General features: G+C 32.7%; 1 protein-coding gene across 1 annotated transcript in view; it reads right to left on the bottom strand.

Moving 5' to 3' along the window:
• LOC138695208 (uncharacterized) overlaps positions 1–23,043 on the bottom strand; it is a 666,755-nt gene that overhangs the window by 194,956 nt on the left and 448,756 nt on the right. The window contains exon 10 of the mRNA XM_069819668.1: positions 986–1,030. Within this exon, the coding sequence (XP_069675769.1) occupies positions 986–1,030 (45 nt within the window). The remainder of the gene's footprint in view (positions 1–985; positions 1,031–23,043) is intronic.

Raw genomic sequence — 23,043 nt, 5'->3', positions numbered from 1 at the left:
TATGCAACGAGCCTATAATGGTAGTAATTAAGACGCGAGTATGTTTGTTTATGAAACGAGCGCAAGCGAGTTTCATAATTTTCATACGAGCGTCTTAATTACTATTATAGGCAAATTTTCATACGACTTTTTATGCTCGACCATATTTCTAACTTGAAATTATTCATAAGTATTCATGTTATGGTTACGTAAGTGAGGAGCGGAACTGACCTGAATTGTGAGATGTGCGCAGACGCGAAAGTATTGATTTTTTCCGAGGCACGAATGTGATTGACCTTGATATAATCTAGAGAATAACATGAAGATTAGTCTTGATATAACCTGGAAATTGATTTAGAATTGAAAACGAGATGACAAATTGAATTTATTTGAATATTATTTACAATTAACGCTAATTATTATAGTAACAGAACATAACCTTCTGCGACAGTATTGGTTTCCAGCCTCCGTGACTTTTCGCTAATTATCTTTCGATTGCATATCCGAGAATAATCGATACTTGCGGTTTCATAATGGTACAATGGTGATTTCTCATTGGCTGAATAACTGAATTATAATGAATAGGTGTACTTTAATGAGGTGCATTAAAGGGCTACTATCAGGTGTATAATTACTACATTTCGGCATGGTCGAGCATAAACAAATTTATCGCATATTTTCTCGAGTAACACGTGCAATATTCTTTCATAAATTTAAAATCCGTTACAAACTCAGAGGTACACTGTCATGGTCAGTACCTTATTAAATATCTTGAACATTATTGTTCTCATTATATCCTCAAAGGAAACAAATACACTTTCCTTGTAGTTTGTCTCTTTGTGGATTACTGTGGATCTAAAGGGTATACATGTTAATTATTACACACAAATTCAACACATCTACACACAAAAGCACAAACACATATGGCACGTCAAACGAATTAGCGGGGACACACATGAGTACTCTGGTGCTTGGTGATGGTATACGTTATCATCTTGTACTATACCTCATAGTCATGATGGTAGAGACTGCATGGTACATTTGATTCTTTCTGTTTAAGAAAATATAAGAGAAACGAAAAAGTGGGAGAAAATAAAAATTAACGGAGGAAGTAGAAAGAACACAGAAAGGAACAGCAATTAGTTCAAATGTACAGAAATATATAGACAATGTTTATGAGAAGACAGTCCCAAAAAGACTTCTCCATAAACTCACTAAATTTATCTTATAACTAGCAAGATTCAAGTGTTAGAGAACGTCTATTTTATTTGAACTCTATTCAGACATATAGTATATAGTGTAAAGCGCACTTAAGCAACGATATATTTATATAATTTTCGTGGTAAATTAATTTGAAGTAAAATTAAAAAAAAAAAAAAACATTAATGAACATTATTAGTTGCGAAGTTATGAAACATAAAATATTAATGATTGAATTATAATAGTAGAACTGCGGTATAAGTAATGACTAACAGGTATTTATAAAACCATTAAAGATACTGAGTAGTTAGATGTCTGCTTCAAGTGCTTATAACTTGAAAAATAGTTTAAACTTTTTTATTTTTAACAATACTGAAGATAATTAAATGAAACTTAGCCACAATATGAAGCAATTTAAGGGGTTAGATACAGTCTACAGCAGTAAAATTTTGGAAAAATTCAAAATTTTTTCCTTCATTACTATATCCTATACAGTAGAGTTAAGAAAAACCGGACCGACCCTTGTAGCGGATAGAAAAGAATCCTGTGCTGTGTATTGTGTCAAACTGTGGTAATTTCAATATGGATAGTGAAGCCAGAGGTATGTACTGCTATTTAATGTAAAAATACGCAGTTATCTTTGCCGAATAGAGGTAGAAATGTAATATTAATGCCAGATGAAAATAAAACTCTAAAAAGATTTTTCGTCTGTAAGTTTGAGGTACTAAAGGAAACAAAATACGGTAAGAATCGAACAAATGCAATAAATTTCATTTTTACAATTAATTATACAAGATGGATGTGTTTTCTGACTAGCAAAATTTGAATCTGTGATTCTGAAATCAGCTACAACAGTCGGTTCGGTTCTTTTTGCCACTACTGTACAATAATGAAAATTAGTATGAGTAAAACACTGTCCTTCTGTTATATGAAAAAAAAATATTTTCACGATTAAAAAAATTATTTACCTTTTTTTTTTCCAAAATTCATTTCACTGTACAGTGATGAAGCGTTTCCCACAATAACTAAAAAAACTAACCAACATTCTGTGATGAACTCTTTTGTGTGTATTTATGCATGTCATATCTACAATATGATGCAAAATCACTTCTCTAACTTTGATAGATTGGCTGATAAAAATAAATCTATTTAAAAAAATGGTCAAATATCAGTATTTTCTTCTAACACAAAAAAATATTTATTAAGAAATACAGTTGAAAGAGCATGATATTGTAAACATGAGTTTCAGCAATAAAATAAAAGAGAGAGAACATGAAAAAGTTAACAAGTTTATGAGGGAAACACTTCATCACTGCACAGTGAACTGCCACAGTTTTGAATTTTGAAAAAAAAAAAAAAAAAAAAAAAAAAAATATATATATATATATTTTTAAATCGTAAAAATATTTTTTTTTTCATACTGCAGAAGAACAGTGTTTTACACATACCAATTTTCATTTTTGTACAAGATACAGTAATGGAGGAAAAAAATGTTGAATATTTCCAAAACACCTAACTCCTTAAGAATAGTGTAATGCAGATAGTAGGAAATCATTTTAATAAGTTTGTATGCGAACAAATTACATGGGCTGAAATCTGTTTCTTTTATACTTAATTAGGTACACTTTTCTCAGGAACTATATGACATACATTATTGAAATTCGCACTATACATTTTTGAAGATAAATTGTACAATTTGTACTTAAAATTGTAAATCATTATGTTTTTTTTTATTTTTAAATTATTATTTTTATTACTAAAGTTTAACGGTTTTTAACACGATATTACTATTATTTTTGCTTAAACTAATATCTGTCTATTTGATAAAATTTTAGGCGAAAATTTTCAAAAATATTATTTACCACAAAAAAAAACATTTGACAGTCATACATAAAACAATCTCTGAGAAAAGTTTACCTAAATGAACGCAAACAAACTATCAGAATTCAGCCTCTTAATATGTTTTTCATAAACAAACCTATTAAAAAATTATTAGGTACCAAATACACGAACATTACATCTTAATTGATTTATATTTCGGCGCAGTTTCATTCAATTATCTTTAATAATATTAAAAATATAAAGGTTGAAAATATTTTATAATTTATAGCACTCGGAGTAACCATCTTAACTATTCAATGTCCTTAATACACTTTTTTAAGGGACAATATTCGTTTGATATTTATAGTCATACAAATCTTATAGAACATAAATTTAAGTATTCATGTTTAAATGCTATGAATATATATCTTGCTGAAGTAAATCCTCAATCAAAATTGTACTTCACATACAATTTCTTGAAAATATATGTAATTATTTAATTTCTCACCTACAACACAAGGTTTGTAAAAAAATCTAAGAAAATAAAAAAAATGTATATTTCAAATATGAAATGTGTTCATAAAGAATTGCAAGAATTATAGATTCATAGTATTAATTATAATAGAAAGAATTCAGATGTTTTGATTGTGGCTGGATATTAGGGTAAATGTTGGTAATATCGTGATATGAGTAATATTGTGATAGTTCTTTTTGAGAATTTATTACAATTTTACTGGGAGAGAGGAAGATCGATTTTTTGCGTCAATGTATTAAGGGAATGTTCGTGGACAAGTTGCTGCACAAAACCGGTCCTTCTCTCGCTCAGTAAAATTGTAATAAATTCTCAAAAAGAACTATCACAAAATTACTCGTATCACAGTATTACCAACCTTTGCCCTATATTATTTTCGTGATCAGAGTTATATATTTTCATTTATACAACTAGAATTATAATGCAATAGAAATATTACTTAAATAAGTACACATTTTATGCACAGTATTGCTGCCTAAGTGTCGCTTTACATAACGAACCGTATTTACATCACAACCTGCAAAAGATTTCCTTAATTGGATTTGCCTTCAATACAATACTTTACATTAAGTTTCTATCGTTCACTTTTCACTCCGTACTTAGTTATATTTCTAATTGTTAGAGAACTGATGTTGTTCCATTAATTAGACAGGAAATTGAATAACTAAGTTTCTTGTTACATCACTTTGTTCTGAAAAGTCGATTGATGAATACACATCAAATCTCATTTCAGTCAAAGTTTGATTAAGTAGCTTTGTTTTCTTTATTCATTAAGATACGAGACACAAAAACTATGTATAGATTTTATATTGTACCTTGTTGCTTGGCTTTCAATTAAGGAATCTTGAATGCAGAACAGATATATTACACACATTATGTCAAAAATTCATAGCATATTAAAGCTACTGAAAACTATATTAATTTCTGGTAGCATGAAAAAGTTTTGAAGAACGATATTCTTATATAAGTCTGTAACGCGAATTTATTGTTTATAAAATATCATCATAAACCAATTTTAAATTACTTCAAAATATAATTTACGATAAAATTGTTTCGTTCTTCAAATTACACAAATATATTGAAAACCTATACAAAACTATAAACAAGTTACAAGACTGAAAATAACAGTGAAAGGAGGTTATGTGGAAAGAAGCATCTAGATAAATACATTCTAATTATAGAACTTCATGTCACAAATAGTTTCGTCTTCGTAAAATGAAATATAATGTATCTTTTTAAATTTGTGTCATGAAGTTCTGTATTATATATCGTGCCCAAACTCATGCCTAGAAAATAAATTGAGTCTATGTTAGAAATAAGAAATACTAGAAGAAAAATAACACTGTGACCTATTAGAGTAAGGATTCTTGGTGATTGCTGTAGAAATTGACACATAAATATAATGAAATCTGCTATATAAAAATAAATAATTATATATTTAAAATGTATGAGCATTCACACAAATAACATACCTCTGAAAATTCAGTACAAGTGAAGTGGTAAAGACTGGCATCTTGTGAGATTTTAAAAGTTTGATTGAATATCAATATCAACATTTTTATCATTATTTTCCCTATTACGTTATATAATCACATTTCTTGTTAAATCATTTTCGATTGCGATATTTCTTTTTTTTTCTGTCATAATTAAACGATTTCTGCAAAATTCGTAACTGTCCGTATCACTGACGTGGAAGTGAACACGAAACAAATCAATCATATCATTTTAAAAAGAGATAAATTCCATGGAATTTTTACATGCACGTCTAACAAGCAAGTAACTACAGGAATTATTCCAAGTATAGAGGTAATACCTGATATTTGGGTTATACCACACTATACAGAGTTAGGGGAGAGTAGGGTAGTATCGGACATCGGGTAATATCGAACAGTGCGTTTCTTTCATCTATCACCATATGGTAGTACCTGAATGACATTGTTACGTTTCTCTATGCGACATCACAGAAACGTAACCATGTCAATCAGGTACTATCATCGTGTGGTAGATGAAAGAAACTCACTGTCCGATATTACCCGATGTCCGATACTACCCGACTCTCCCCTAACCATAAGTAATGTCATTAATTTCAGCGGGTTATTCCTTGAGATATTTGAAACGAAAAAGTTTAATACGATTTTGCTCATTTTTGCTCCCTTTCCCAGTTAAAAATTGTTTAGGGGAGAGTCGGGTAGTATCGGGCATCGGGTAGTATCGGACAGTGCGTTTCTTTCATCTACCACCATATGGTAGTACCTGAATGACATGGTTACGTTTCTCTATGCGACATCACAGAAACATAACCATGTCAATCAGGTACTATCATCGTGTGGTATATGAAAGAAACTCACTGTCCGATATTACCCGATGTCCGATACTACCCGACTCTCCCCTATATTAAAAATTTCATAGCGTGTTTTGGAAAGCCATTGATTTAATTCCCAATGTGTTCAGGCAATTTAAGAGAGCAGCGTATTATGATAATAAATGACAAAAAGAATTGTAGTTTTGTCCTTTAAATATACAGAAATTTTGATCCGTGCAAATGTAACATTTAAAGATTCCTTTTCAGAACGAAAAGTTACATTTGTTCTGATAAAATTTCTGCACATTTAAAGGACAAAACTAAAATTCTTTCAACCATTCATTATCATAAGCCACTACCCTCTTAAATTGAATTGGGAATTATTGGCTTTCCCAAAATACGATATGAAATGTCTCGTATAAAACAATTTTTTCTCGAAAAGGAAGCAAAAACGAGCGAAACTGTATTAAACCCTTTTGTTTGAAATATCTCAAGGAATAACCGCCTAAAATTAATAACATTACTTACGGTTCACTATGTACATTAATTCTGCAGCGTTTGACAATTCAGCGAATTTAAGATATGGCTTGACACTCGAGAATCAATTTTAGAAGTTAAACCTGTGTATTTTTTTTTTCTAAATTTTACCACAGAGAACATTTATAAAAATTAGGCTAATTACAGAGAAATACATAATTTATATTAAATATGTATCCTGTAAAAATTATAAAGTCATTGTTAATGTGGAATATATGAGAATTAGTTTATAGAATTAAATAATATATACTAGAGAAGAATATAAATAATATTAATCATCTTGGGTATTATAGATTTTCCTAACTTTTACGCTATAACCCTGACTACATTCTAGTCAATCACATCAATTCCTGATATTCATCTATCGTCAAGAATTTAAGAATACAATTTACGAGTTCTAGAAAAAATAATTTTTATTGAGATATAAATTAAATTTCTGGATGCTAAATTATAAGCTGTGTTTTTTAATAAGATCATTCTAATTATATTTAATTAATTTGATATTTTGAAATAATTAAAAGCAGTATCGGTAATATACTATTTTTGTAACTTAAATAAGATTACTATTCCTTCAAAGTTAAAATGGATTATTACGAAACTTCGCAGCCAGTGTCGTAACCCATACTTGACACACTGGTACCACACACTTTGTACTGTAACTGTTTTCATGGCACAACTTCCAGAATTAAATTAATTATGTACAACACTGAAGCTACAAACAACAACTTCATAATTAATTTACTCCATCTACAAAATAAACGTACACCATCATTCATAAGCCATTCGTAATGCTATTATCGTAAACTGATTTCTAGAATACTCAAAGTTAGTTATATCGGAATATATTTGTGAGTATATGGAACTACTTTCAATTGAATTAATAACTGTATCAAGAAAGAACTGCAAATCTGTGATAAATTTTTAGTTTATCAAAAAGTATAATTACACGAGTAAATTATAATATAATAGCAAAATTTGGATTAAATTAGATCAATAGCATGATACTAACAAAAATACCGGTAGTAAAAAAATGCAATTGTAATTTTAAACAATTCAAGTGTTCAGACAAAAATCCTTGATATGTTTTCAAAAAGTTTAATTTTGCCGCTTGTTTTATAGAATCCTTCAGTTATTAACTTCTATACTATAAAATAACGATAGTAACAATAAAATATATTTTTGAATGATGATAAAAGAGCTTACTGAAGATTTTCTTTCCAATAGTTCAGGCAGGAAAAAATTGGTTAAGAAAATATAGGAGTAAAATAATTTTCTATTCTGTAATTTTGGATTTCAATTTAATTTAAAGTCAGTTAATGGTTCCCTCTCGTATCAAAAACAAGTATTCCTTATACTTTGAGTATTTCACGCAAAATAAGAAGCGACTTTTAAAGTAACATTGACTTGTAATTCCTGAACACTAAGAACTATACTAGAGAGAGAGAGTAGAAATTAAAAACAATGATATTTATAGAAATCACTTCTCAATTGTAACACTACTGCACTAAAATATGTGTAGGCAAATGTTTTACAGAGCATTCCAGTTTGGAAGAGGTTCAATTACAGAAATTTAACTTAAAAGAAATGTACAAAAACACCGACGGCAAGACCTTATCAAATAACCATAGAAAGACGAGATCAAGTTTCTAGTTAGACTTTCTGGTTCATAAAGTTGAAATGAAAAGTTTTCTGGTAATCTCAGCCGCAGAATATATGTAAATATAGATCTGACTTCGCCTATTCTATATTAAACAAGCTGACACCGTACATCAATCTTAACGAACTTGAAAAATGTAATACGATATTAACTCTCACTTTGAGGTAGGAACAGAAATTAAGGGTGTTTGAGAATAAGGTGCTCAGGAAAATATCTGGGGCTAAGAGGTATGAAGTTACAGGAGAATGGAGAAAGTTACACAACTGCATGCATTGTATTCTTCACCTGGTATAATTAGGAACATTAAATTCAGAAGTCTTAAGTGGGCAGGGCATGTAGAAAGTATGGGTGAGTTCAGAAATGCATATAGAGTGTTAGTTGGGAGGCCGGAGGGAAAAAGACCTTTGGGGAGACCGAGACGTAGATGGGAGAATAATATTAAAATGGATTTGAGGGAGGTGGGATATGATGATAGAGACTGGATTAATCTTGCACAGGATAGGGACCGATGGCGGGCTTATATGAGGGCGGCAATGAATCTGCGGGTTCCTTAAAAGCCATTTGTAAGTAAGTAACAAGTAAGTCCTTGGTATTGTTAATGTAGCAAACACCTTATAAGCAGTAATGAAAAAACCAAATTCCGCGATAATTTTGACGTTCATTACTATTTATTCCAATTATTGGTTCATAGACTGCAAAAAAAAAACAAAAACAAAGAAACAAAACAACTTAACACAAGACTGTTCCGATTTCGTTCTCATTATGTATGTTTGAACCAAAATGTAAAACCAATGCAGCTTTTTATCATAGTATGAGTAAAGGTCCCAGATTATTAAACAAATTTTATTCCAATAATAGTTCAACCACGAATCCTCTCCAAATTAATGAAAAAATAAAAAAAATGTATTGGATTTATAGTTTAGGTTTAAACATATTGAACACTATTTAATCTGTATTCACTCTCAATTTGAATTTTATTTTTGTCTGTATTGGAATCCCCTCCTGAGCACGAGTCTTACTCATTCAGGAGTGGGCTAGATTATCTTTCATTGTATTTATTAATTTGTATTCATTTCAAACTTACTAGCAATAAAAAAAATAAATAAAGGGGACATAGGCCCTAATACGTCTAGAAGTTATGAACCCTCTTCTCATCAAATCATATACGTATTATATTAGGCCTATGGATTTTACAATGCTTCAACAATTTTACAGATCTGTATTGGAATTTTACATAATTTCCGGTATAAATCATCATCGTATGTTTGTGATTTTTATTATTGCGGTCTCCTTGGAATTGCCCAATATTGCAGTTTGAAATGAATATTTCACGTATGGAGAAAGGCCCGAAGAGGGAATATAATGCCAGATAGAGTGAGTAGCGACAGCGGAAATTAGCATTCACATCCATATCCTGATTGGGATTTGAACCAGAAATGAAGCTGTATCCACTGCGGAGGATCAACAGTTGTTGCGCTCGCATGTCAACGGAGCAGAATATGTGTTTGAAACCGCGACAGGGCTATCACACATCCGCGAGTTGTGGACCTATTTGATGTGTTATTCACATTTGATGAAACTGTTATGAAGAGAACCCAGATGTTAAAATTATTGCTGGAAAGCATCGAAACATTTTACAGATCACTCAAACATTTCGCAACTAAACAAACTAGAACAATTATATTTTTATTTCCTTTCTCCATATTAAGATTTAAAATCTGGTTACATACGAAGCGTCTGTTTTATGATTTTTCCGCCATTAATATAAAGCAGTATATTACACTTTCACTACGTCATACTACTTTTGACCAATAAAACGGTACGAAAGGACGTCTTTCAACCAATCATGGCTGCTTATCGCTTCTCTAGCATTTGTTTAATTTCATCGCTTCCCTAGCATTTGTTTGTTTTTATCACTATCCTAGCTTTTGTTTCTTTGTCTGCCAACATTTCAAACTGAAAATTCTTTACGGTACTATAAAACATGCTTTGTGATCGTAATTTGTTTCCCGCATAGATAGTCGACTGAAAATGGCGGCTCCGTTCAAACATTTTGGTGGAAGTAACATTAGTGAAATAGAATATTAGTGAGTAATTAATGTATATTTTATTGTATTAGAGTAGGCCTACTTTGTTTCTTCTAATCTTTATTTACTTTCTCCTGTTTTTATCACCTTCCTACCATTTGTTTCTTTATTTGCCAACATTTCAAACTGAAAATTCTTCACGGTACTATAAAACATGCTTTGCGATCGTAATTTGTTTTCCACATAGATAGTCGACTGAAAATGGCGGCTCCGTTCAAACATGTTGGTAGAAGTAACATTAGTGAAATAGAATTTCAGTAAGTCAATTAATATTTTATTGTATTAGAGTACTTTATTTCTTCTAATATTTTATATAATTTCTTCTAATCGTGTAATAGTCAATTAAATCCCACTCGAATTTTGTTTTTCTCTGGATAAATTAAAACCTCTAGTGAGATTACTGTTGATAATTGAAATGTAAGATTAGGTAATATCGCTGACATTATCTTTTCCACTCTGCTTGGTAGTATTCTCTCTACCGCACAACTCTACGATTTTCTTTCCAAATTAACTCAATTGGAAATTATCTCAGGACTGCGGTATTACGAAATTCAATTTATATAATACCGAATTAATTCCTCTAAAATATAAAAATACGACTTTTCCTTGCGGAATCCTCCCCAAAAGTTTTTTAGACTAAATTTTTTAGAATTTTGTTTTCCTCGCGTAATTTTTCCCTCTTCCATTAAAATAATTGGACACACTTTTCACCTCAAGAGCATCTTCTATGAAGATACCAGTATAGTAAAATTACGTATGGAATACCCTTCACCTGACGTAATTAGGAACATTAAATCCAGACGTTTGAGATGGGCAGGGCATGTAGCACGTATGGGCGAATCCAGAAATGCATATAGAGTGTTAGTTGGGAGGCCGGAGAGAAAAAGACCTTCGGGGAGGCCGAATCGTAGATGGGAGGATAATATTAAAATGGATTTGAGGGCGGTGGGATATGATGATAGAGACTGGATTAATTTTGCACAGGACAGGGACCGATGGCGGGCTTATGTGAGGGCGGCAATGAATCTGTGGGTTCCGTAAGTAAGTAAGTTAGTAAGTATGGAATATTCAAGGTCATTATCCACCCCTTCTACAGTGAAAAACTTCGATGATTTCTCTGACGACATGAAGATGGTCTGGATTTGTTATCTGATGAAAGTAATGAAGCGTAAAATATATGCAAGTTTACTTTCTTTCCATAATTAAGAAGTAACATGAGCTGCTGCCAGGAATCATGAGGAGGATAACAATGGCAATAGGAAAAGGAGCATCTTCTGCCGACCTCTGGAAAAAGAACTAAAGGAAGAAACTATGAAGTGTTTTGTGTGGAGTGTGGCACTGTATGGAGAAGAAACATGGACATTACAACGAAGTGAAGAGAAACGTCTAGAAGAATTAAAAATAAGGATATGGACAAGAATGGAACATGAAATGGACAGATAGAATAAGACACAAAGCTATGCTTTAAGAGTGTGTGAAGAAAGAATAATGCTGAAACTGATCAGGAAGAGAAAAAGAAATTAGATGGGCCGATGGCTGAGAAGTACCTAACTGTCCATTGAGGAAGGAATGGTGAACGGGAGAAAAGTTCGGGAAAGAAGAAGATATCAGCTGTCTATATTAAAATAAAGATCTATGAGGAGACTAAATGAAGGCGGCGGGAAATAGGGAAGATTGAAGAATGCTGGGTTTGCAGTGAAAGACCTGCTGTTGGGCAGAAAACAATGGATGAATGAATGAATGAATGAATGAATGTGTGGTCCATTTATTATTTAGTATTTTTAAACTGGTTTATTTTATGACGCTTTAACAACTGCAATGTTTATTTAGAGTCTGAGTGAAATGAAGGTGATGATGTCAGTGAAATGAGTCCAGGGTCCAGCGTCGGATGTTACTTAGCTTTTGCTCTTAATGGGTTGAGTGAAAACCAAGGAAAAACCCCAAACCGTTAACTTGTCCCAACCAGGATTTAAACTCGGGCCCGCTCGTTTCACAGTCAGACATGCTAATTGTTACTCCATAGCGGTGGTCTATATTTAATATAAAATATTAGTAAGTTTTATTAATACAAGAAATGTTTGTTGGTTTTTCATGACTCACTTCGATTTTTACCTCCGAATTAAAAAAAAAAGCCAGAGAAATACGTGTGTAAACGCAATAAGTATCGTTACTCTATTAAAGAGTAATTTTTTTTTAACATTTTAGCAGCTAGATATTAATACACACAAAAACTATATCTGAATAACACCATTTTATGTATTAATAAACTAAAATAGATAACATTCATATCAGATTATTGATAACATGGCGTCAATATCCTCACTCATCTTGTAAAATATGCTCCAATTTGTCTCTGACAGGAGAATGGAGCTCGACTTCATGTGTATTGTACCCATAAAATCCTTCTAAATGGTGTTAATGGAATCACAAGTAAAGTGACATATGAAATATTATAACAGTTATGACAAAAGTATCAACTTTACTTATAATACTTACTTACTTACTGGCTTTTAAGGAACCCGGAGATTCACATAAGCCCGCCATTGGGCCCTATCCTGAGCAAGATTAACCCAGTCTCTACCATCATATCCCACCTCTCTCAAATCCATTTTAATATTATCTTCCCATCTACGTCTCGGCCTCCCCAAAGGTCTTTTTCCCTCCGGTCTCCTAATTAACACTCTATATGCATTTCTGGATTCGCCCATACGTGCTACATGCCCTGCCCATCTCAAACGTCTGTATTTAATGTTCCTAATTATGTCAGGTGAACAATACAATGCGTGCAGTTCTGTGTTGTGTAACTTTCTCCATACTCCTGTAACTTCATCCCTCTTAGCCCCAAATATTTTCCTAAGCACCTTATTCTCAAACACCCTTAACCTATATTCCTCTCTCAAAGTGAGAGTCCAAGTTTCACAACCATATAGAACAACCGGTAATATAACTGTTTTATAAATTCTAACTTACAGATTTTTTGACAACAGACTGGATGATAAAAGTTTCTCAACCGAATAATAACAGGCATTTCCCATATTTATTCTGTGTTTAATTTCCTCCCGAGTATCATTTATATTTGTTTCTGCTGCTCCCAGGTATTTGAATTTTTCCACCTCTTCAAAGGATAAAATTTCCAATTATCATATTTCCATTTCGTAGAATATTCTGGTCACGAGACATAATCTTATACTTTGTCTTTTCGGGATTTACTTCCAAACCTATTTCTTTACTTGACTTTACTCATAATTTTATAGTAATTTCTTCTTACCCTAACTTTTAAATTTTAGGAATCTAACTTGGGAAGGCGTTGAAATTTCCTTTCATATTGATACTAGTATAGGCCTACAACGTTCTGAAAACTATATTATCGCACATGAAAATTATTAGTAAGAAGAAAAAGAAGTATGGTTACGTGATAGTACCCCTCTCCATTTTGTGAACCAGAAAGCCAAACTAGAACTACTGTATATATTGACAGTTTAATCAGTACAACTACAATACAACACAGATGGAAAGGACACATACACAAGGGGTTAGTTGCTTAGAATATTAGCATACGAACCTCTGAGGATATGTGGTGATTTTTACACTGCAATATAAAAGGTGAGTTCGTATGAAGCTAGGTATCCGTAGTCAACCAAACTAATTGCATGATTGCTAAGACATGGTGTTTGCTATTGACTCTTCCAGGATATTGGACAATTTCGTAATATTTCTGTTTTGAAATAAATGTAGGGTAAAGGTTAGTAATATTGTGATATGAGTAATATTGTGATAATTCTTTTTGAAAATTTATTACAATTTTACTGAGTGAGAGAAAGATCAGTTTTTCGCGTCAACGTATTAAGGGAATGTTCGTGGACAAGTTGCTGCACAAAACCGGTTCTTCTCTTGCTCAGTAAAATTGTAATTAATTCTCAAAAAGAACTATCACAATATTACTCGTATCAAAATATTACCAAACTTTACCCTATATAGAGATGCGTTGATTATGCAAAATATACATCTATTAGAATTATATGGAATAATAGAAGTATACTACTAAATTTTATTTCAACATTTATTTGCACATGAATCACTTCAACGTAAGTCCGAGAATATGTTTAATTTGATAGAAGACGGTGTGGATTTCGGAGCAGTTCTGGAGGTTTTGGCAACTAGAAAAATTCCGCTATTACCTTCCAGTTCTAGCAACCAATTAAAATGACCGACCACCCAAAAATATAATACTCATAATTACGTATTATAATTATCAAAGCTTTGTAATTAGAGGAACGGTTAAATGTCTGAAGAAAAAAAATATGAAGAGTTTGGAGTGAAATAATTATATGAAAACTTTTTATGAAAATAATCAGTTTTATGACCTTTAATGAGAACATTATTTCGAACATAACTTTTTATAGATTTCAGGTACTTCGCACAAATTTTCATGAATTTAGCTTTACAAATATGTAAACAAAAATAAAGATTTTATAACGCGATTGACTCGCAACGCCTGAAAGTGCTGCAACTGACACAATGTGTGAGGAGGAAAATTTGACAAGTTGTCGCCGTACAAAGGTAAATTATAGTTACATAGCGTCACACAGAAATTGCGAGCAAAAGGAGCTTGTCAGTGAAGTGTTCGCGGTAGTATGGTGTACATGCACTTTGATTTTGAATCTTTGTTTCTGAGTTGTAATTTTATTGTAAGTTGTAGGACACCAAATGAAGGTTTGGTAAATTAGGAAGATTCTATTATTGTAACAGTCTGTGCTTCCTTATGAATTCTAACATCATGTTATCCTTTATAAAACCGTGCAGATAATCGAAAATTGAGGAAATATTTTATTTCTTAAAAAAAAAAAGAAAAGCGAAACATGGCCACTTAAATAATTCTAAAATATTAATTTTTATTTCTGTAGTTATTCAGATTAATGTTTTTTATTTTCTGTTTGTTAATAAGCAAGTTATGACGTTTAACGATTTATAACTAAAAATATTGTTTACTAGTATATATATATTCTTTTGTGTACTTACATTTTATTCAATTGTCGGTTTCTGGTTTAATTATGTAAATCCTACTTAATTGTAATCTAATACTAATATGTATACTAATGTGTTTATTTTTATTTTTACTGTGTTTTTTTATTGATTTATTGGCTTCTGTTTTTATGTGATTCGTATTTGATTCTAACAACATTAATATGTACTATGTTTACTTTTATTTTATGAGGTAAATTTTTATGTAACTACCTCTTTTGATCTCATTATGTACCTAAATTTTATCAGTATGTAATTACTTAATTCCAATCCAGTTTTATGTTCAACTATGTAAGTAAGTTTTAATCCTGGTTGAGTGTAAGAGAAGGCGTTACGGCCTTAACTCTGCCAGGTTAAATAAAGTCATTATTATTATTATTATTATTATTATTATTATATTCATACGAATAATTTAAGCAATTTGAAAAAAAAAATACTGCTTCATACATTGTACGACATTAATATCGCGATTTCCTTCAGCTGCGAATAATGATTATTTTTTAAATTTAATTCTGTTTAAAATGTTATAAGTTATGTCGTAAAAGGCGATTCTATCTGAAAAATTATATTTAATAAAGATAGCATCATTTTATCTCCATTTGTTGACATATTACTGGGAGAGTCTCAATAAGGAACATTATACTAACGTTGCATTTTCACTTTTGGAAGCAATCCAGAACACCAGGAACAATTTTATATTACCATGTGAAATGTACAGACCTAGAAACAAGATTTGAGCCACCTCAACTTTCCAAGTTCCAGTTTTAACATACTGCGCATGCTCAATAAGGACTGAGCATGCGCAGTAGGCTATGTTATAAGTTATAACTGAAACTTGGAAAATTCAAGTTGCCCAAATTGGCCCTAATTTTTTTTCTGGATTTGTACAAACGTCACATATTTATCAGTGCTGTAAAATATACAAATATTAAAAATTATCAATTAGTTTGGTTGAGGAAACAATTATTAAGATGTCACACTGATAATTGTAATAGTCCAAAGACTCATAGACTATAAAGGTACAATTGAAAATGGAATGCTGCATAGGGTTTGAAGAAATGGACAGAATTGCAAGATAACAGATTTGAAGGATAGTGATACATTTTAAAGCTGAAGTACAGGTTTCAATAACATTCAAAAAGACTGTAGGAAAGAGAAAAATATACAGTACAGAATATACAGAGCAGTAAAGATTAAATGTCGTAGTATAGGCCTGACTGTAATGTCTATAAAAATTGGTTTAAAAAGCCTTAGAACTTTTCACATTAATGGTGGGTAAAATGTATGTACATTTAAGTGCTGTCTTAAATTATATTTGGGTTCTCGTCAAATATAGTATTGCATCATTTAATGACGCTTTAAACTGCAAAGTTTATTCAGCTTCGAAATTTTATTCTATATGGGCGAGAGATTTTCAACAAATTTTTCCAGAATTTCCCTGTCAGGTTCAGGGTTCTTTTACGCGTCGTAAATATGAGCTACGGACTTCATAGCTCAAGGCGATACGCTACTCAAAATAGTCAAATTTTGACAAATTTTATACCGTATATATTTTTTTTATTTTCGTGCTAAAAATGGAAATATAAAATATAAAATTTTCATACTGCATTTTTAATAATAATATTTTATAAATATTATTTTTTAAATAAACTAACATACATTCTACATTAAAGACTTTAGAGTAAGTCACCTACATAAGAGAACTATAAGCTACATAGAAGCAAAGCTTCATGAAAATATCTTAAGTACTTTTTTAAGTCATCATATAAACGCTCTGCAAATCAAAAAAAAATATATATATATATATATATATATATATATTCAGAAATTTTCATAATTGAAAATATAAATAATTATTAGATTTTCTGAAATTTCAAAAATTGCTTAGTGATGTACGAACAGTGTAAATGAAGCATACCAAATTTCATTTCCAATGAACCTGCAGATTTTGAGAGAAAAGTGTTGAAATGCAGTAAAATTATACTAGCGAAGGGTGTACCCCCTTCAAATTCACCGTTTTCTCGAGGTTTCAAATGCCAACTGATAAATTATTATAATTAACGTTTACATGTAATACCTGGGATAAGGTATCTGAACATGCGGAAGTCTAAATTTGAACTTCAATATTAAATACACTTCCGGATTAAATTAGATCACATTAATTAATATGGCTAATATCAGGGGACTGAGATCAAAGAGCACGAAATGTTTGGAACTGCTACCAAAGTTAACTATGCATCTCTTTCATACAGCCTTGCCTTAAAACACGAAACTACAAAATTATTAACTGCAGTGAAGCCGTTGATCTCTTCTTTGCTGCATGTATACTGACAAAACCAGATAACATATTCAACAAACCAAAAAGTTAACATCGTATTTTACAGTACTACAAGGTTCACAATTTAAGGGAGGCTGGTTAAAAGTAAGTTATACGTGTAGAACATATCATTGTATCCCTCTGCTGGTTCTGATTAGTTGTGGAGTTTAGTTATTCTCTCCACAGTTTACAACTGAACTGTTGGAAGCGATATCATTTGTGTATTTATATTGTGCTGTGTGAAAATCAATTATACACAAAATAATTGGTACGGAATATCAACAACTTTGACTTTTAACTTTGACATAATTAAATTTCCGATAATTTTCCATTCACAACTCTGACAAAATAACTACGCAGCTTGCTGACCTAGATTATATGTATTTTCACTCATAATTAATATCTCTCTTTTATAATGCGTACTATACCGAAATAAAGTAAATCCACATTTCAAGTTTTTCGAGATCTGATACAATTTTAGACGAACATATACCGGGATTTAAGTAACGCCGTATTTCCTGCCTTCGGTGATCTATATGATGTCTTTCAATAAGGTTTTGAACTAATATTTATAGTTGGATATTTAACGACACTGTATCAACTACGAGGTTATTTAGTGTCGACGGGATTGATGATAGCGAGATGATGCAGAGGATTCGTCATAGATTGTCTGACATTTGCCTTACAGTAGATAAACCTTGGGGAAAAATTTCAACCAGATAATCAGCCCAAGCGGGAATCGAACCCACGCCCGAGTGCAACTCCGGATCAGCAGGCAAGCGCAGGACCGAATCGGGACCGAACTAGTATTGTTTACTCCTTAGCTCCGGACCGAACTAGTATATGAGCCGTTCAGAGCAGAAGTGGTGTAAGTCAAAATTGGGTAATGAGGTTTAAAGTAAAAATTCTGTAAAATACAGCGCGAAGTAGCAATTAATATGTCCTTCGTGCTATCCACTGACTACTAATAGTTAAAATAAAGTGAATATTAATGGCTACTTTGCGCTGTATTTTACAGAATGTTTACTTCAACTCACATTACCCATTCTTGACTTACACCACTTCTGCTCTCAACGGCTCATATATTTTTGACCATGGGACCGAACTAGTAAACTCCGTTCGGTAATCGTGATGAGAGATAATGACGATAATGGTAATCGCTATTAGCGACTGTAGTCTGTCACTAGTATATAGCCTACATACATACATACATACATACATACATAAGTGTTCTGCTCATGAGCAGGTCTTTCACTGCAAACCCAGCATTGTCCAATCTTTCCTATTTTCTGTCTTCCTCTTAGTCTCCGCATATGATCCATATATATTAATGTCGTCTATCATCTGATATCTTCTGCCCCGAACTCTTCTTCCGTTCACCATTCCTTCCAGTGCATCCTTCAGTAGACAGTTTCTTCTCAGCCAGTGACCCAACCAATTCGTTTTTCTCTTTCTGCTCAGTTACAGCATCATTCTTTCTTCACCCACTCTTTCCAACACAACTTCATTTCTTATTCTGTCTGGCCACTTCACACACACTCCATTCTTCTCCATATCCACATTACAAATGTTTCTATTCGTTTCTCTTCATTTCGTCGTAATGTCCATGTTTCTGCCCCAATATAACGCCACATTCCACACAAAGCACTTCACTACTGTCTCATTCTTAATTTTTATCACTAGCATTACAGCATAAAATACAGGGTGAAAGTGAAATAACCCTGCTGATTTTCAGAGCGAATAGCTTTTGTATGTAACAAAAAAGTGTAGTACCATATCGATAGGAAGTTCATTGTTTTCTCAGAAATTTTTTTTCCCAAATGTTTAACACCCACTTATTCGGTAACTACTCCGACTAGAATCGTGATTTCTTTTCATATAGATGGAAGATATAATAAATAATTATTTATTTCTCTGGCATATTTAAATAGCTCAGAGGGTTTTCGTGTAAATTTAATTTAAAATGCACTCATTAAAGCCACTGAACGGTGCTACCAGGTTGAAACGCTGTAGAAAGAGAGGGATGTGGGGGTAGTTCACTTTGACAGACAGATCTGAGTACCTTGACCTCTTGCATCTGTATTACGAGAAGAAAGAGGGTGTGTTAGCGGCAATGTTGCCAGACTGCTGAAACTTCCAACTTAATTGTCTAATTAATCCTGCATTTAATCACAAAACGTAACATAGGTTTTCTATTAATTTAAGTGTACTCTATCGTCCATTTCAATCTGCAAGTTATTTCATTTTTTCACTCGGTATTGTAGGCCTAGTTAACATCCCAATTATAAATTTAAATCCTCACAGAAAGCCGAGTAATGCATAAGTTAGAAAACGTTATGGCAGTCGATGAAAATATCACAAACGAATGCAATCCAATATTAAACGATGTTAGATTTAATTTTAATCTAAGTAGAGAGATAGTACACGAGGACACGAGGTGAAGAGTGATTTCAGTATAAATAAATTTTATCGTTCTTTAGCGCACGTCGCGTCGTTTGCACTGTCACATCAGTGCTTTCGATAATCGATTAGGGACGTCAAGTCCACTCGATTATATCTTAGAGATATAGAGGTCGTTTCCCTTAACTTTCTTTCCAGCCGTATTGTCGTTCATCTAATCCACGATCCATTCCTGCCTGTCTTTCCTACTTCTCTCCTCTTCTTTACGTTTAAGCAATTTGTTAAGATAACTCGGTTCTGATAAACAATAGCCTATGTTGTTGTCCACCTCTGGAGGAAGATCTATATGGTATTGAAAGAGCACCCAGGTAGAATTTTATGCAGTAATGAAAGCGCACCTAAAGCTAAAGCGCACAACACTTCAGGAAATCGATCAGCTAATCGATCCTTGGGAGGTCTGCAAGGTATACATTTCCATAGCGAGTAAGTTTCAAATCTTCCTACAAGACGCTGTCAGTTAGTAAAAAATAGTCCGTTTGTGAGAACGGTAACTAATATAGGCATCGTGTACTCCAAGTATAAATACAAAAAGTTCTGTGTGCTAGCTAGTGGTGACATTTCATGGAGGTGTACTTCAGGAAAGTGAAATGTTTCCATCCATACAGACGTAAATATGAGTACCGGGATTGTGTTACATAAAATTAACACTCATAATCATGAGACAATCGTGAATGTAATTTTATTGAGAAATAAATTGTACGTAACTTCTGTAAAAGAAAAGCTTGTGAAGAATTTGGACTCATAAGCAAACGTGATGGGGGCAGGTAAAAAGTTAATTTTTTTCTTCCACCGTGTTAATAATATCAAAAGAAGTGCTTATACAAATTTTGGCCACTCGAACGCAATTACGAGGTCGTCCAAAAAGTGTTTTTCCTTGGGGCTGTCCAGAGAAAAAAGCACAATTGGATTAAAATATTTATTAAAACAGATACAGCAATTGTTGCGTTATTTGTCAACATATCCCCCACTGGAATTGAGACATTTGTCATACCACGGGATAAATTTTTGTGTCGTAGAAGTCAGCCGCCTCAGATCGGAACCAGCGTTTGACTGCGTCTGCACCTCTCTCTGTGAATCGCATGATATGAGAAATGTCTCATTCCGATTGAAAATATGTTGAAAAATAGCTGAACAATTGCTGTGTCTGTTCCAATGAATTTGTCCAATGAAATTGTGTTTTTTTTTCTGTTAACAACCTCTGGCGAACTTATGTTTTTACGGTCCTCGTAATTGCGGTCGAGTGGCCAAAACCTGGAGGCCTATAAGTACTTCTTTTGACATTATTAACATGATGGAAGAAAAAAAAAATTAACTTTTATCTGCCCCCATCAGAAAGTTTGCTTGTCAGACCACTTGAACTGTTGAGAATCACTCTCAGTAATTCGCAAAATTCAAATACGACACACAACCTTGTTAATGATATGATAGGCTGTTCATTGCGAACGAATGAATAAGTGTCCTAAAAATCCTATTTCATTGCAAGATGTCTTGAAGCAACTAGAAGAGTTGGATATTGTAAAAAGTTTAACTACATCTACTGCTGATCCTAGACTCCAACCCTATTGGGAACTACAATTTTACATTCTTTTATCCGTGTTTAGCAGTATACACAATTCTAAGTCTGTAAAAGTGTGAAAGAAAATTCTGTGCTTTTTTCACGCTTTCTGCGGTGCGTTTACTAAATATTTCCAGCGTTATTTTGTTGTTGCGCTTTTGATAGAAAAATACAATAGTGGTGCGCTTTCAATATTCTCCGGATCCATAACGACTGGAAAATTTCGGCGTTCGCCAGTAGGACTGATGTGTAAATAGTAAATCTTTGCGGCCATTTTGTTTTGATTTTCACTTTACATTTTTATAATCCTATTATCTAGCTTATCTAGCTGTCTGTGGATAGTAGTAAACGCGGCTTTACTATTTTTTTGTAATTGTAATTCTGATTAGTATTTACATTCTAATTTTTACTATTTTTATTCTTGACACGTGAGGTCTATATCCGTCCTACATTAATAGAAAGAAATTGGTGGAATGTTTTGTTACTCTGACGTCATTCTACTTTGGTCGCCTTGGATGTTTACGTTACATACGATAAACTCAACAGTGTGACCGAGTCCATCCCTGTACAAAAGGAGAGTCCGCCTACTAGGAAGAATTTAATCCATGGAAGTAGGGATTTGCAACGTATTTAAAAGTAATAACACTATAGTCCCGTCGCTCTAATTTCTGGCAGCCAATCACGTTTCAGGTCAGCTACATTTAAACATGTGCGTCTTGTGTTTCGCTTATGAAGACGTTATGCATTCCCTAAGGCTCGATAAATACTTAATATAATCGCCCACCATTTTAGCTCTTTCGTTGGTATTCGCAGAAAGCACACGAGGACGTTATTTGCCGCTCAATTATTTCCTGAAATACAGTGCGTTTGATTTATTATTATAAGAGCTACGACATAATAATGTTTAACGGTGTGGCAAATAGATTCCTCGTCTGGTAGCTCGGCAACGAAAGAACAAAAATGGCGAACGATACTACCTATCTAGACTTTATAGAGCCTTCACTTCCTAAGACGTAAGGAAAGAGGAGGAGTCACGCCGGGAATAACAGCGTAGCGACTATAGTACCAGAAATGAGTCTGGCATTGATATATTGTTTTCGAGAGGTATTATATGTATGTTTCTTTCTTCAGTTATCACAGAAGTTTTTTGTGCTAAGTTATACATAAAAGTTCTGCAAAGTAAATTTAAATGTATTACAACAGAAAATTGTGTTTGATTGCCTGACTGTACCTGTAGGGGAGCGAACAGTGCCTCAGAAACTGCTTGCGAATATGTTCTGTTTACATTTCACGTTTAAGTATACTTTCTGCGCAGTTAACAATAGCGAGTAGGGTAATGAAATCCGCGCTTAATTCAGTGTGAATAAGAGTGTGTTGGTAGACATTCCTATCTGACATCTTGAGGATTAAGGAATATTTAATGGGAATCTCAAAGCGGAGTGGATACGTTTAGATATATACAGAGTAGAAAAAGACAAGCGTAATACAGATATTGAAGAGAGGAGCACTGTATTGAAAGTGGAAAAAATTCGAGAGACGAATGAAGTTGTCATGGTGCCAGATGCTATTGTCAT

Source organism: Periplaneta americana, chromosome 2, assembly GCF_040183065.1.
Source record: "Periplaneta americana isolate PAMFEO1 chromosome 2, P.americana_PAMFEO1_priV1, whole genome shotgun sequence".
Taxonomy (NCBI): domain Eukaryota; kingdom Metazoa; phylum Arthropoda; class Insecta; order Blattodea; family Blattidae; genus Periplaneta; species Periplaneta americana.
This window is presented reverse-complemented; position numbering and strand designations above follow the sequence as displayed.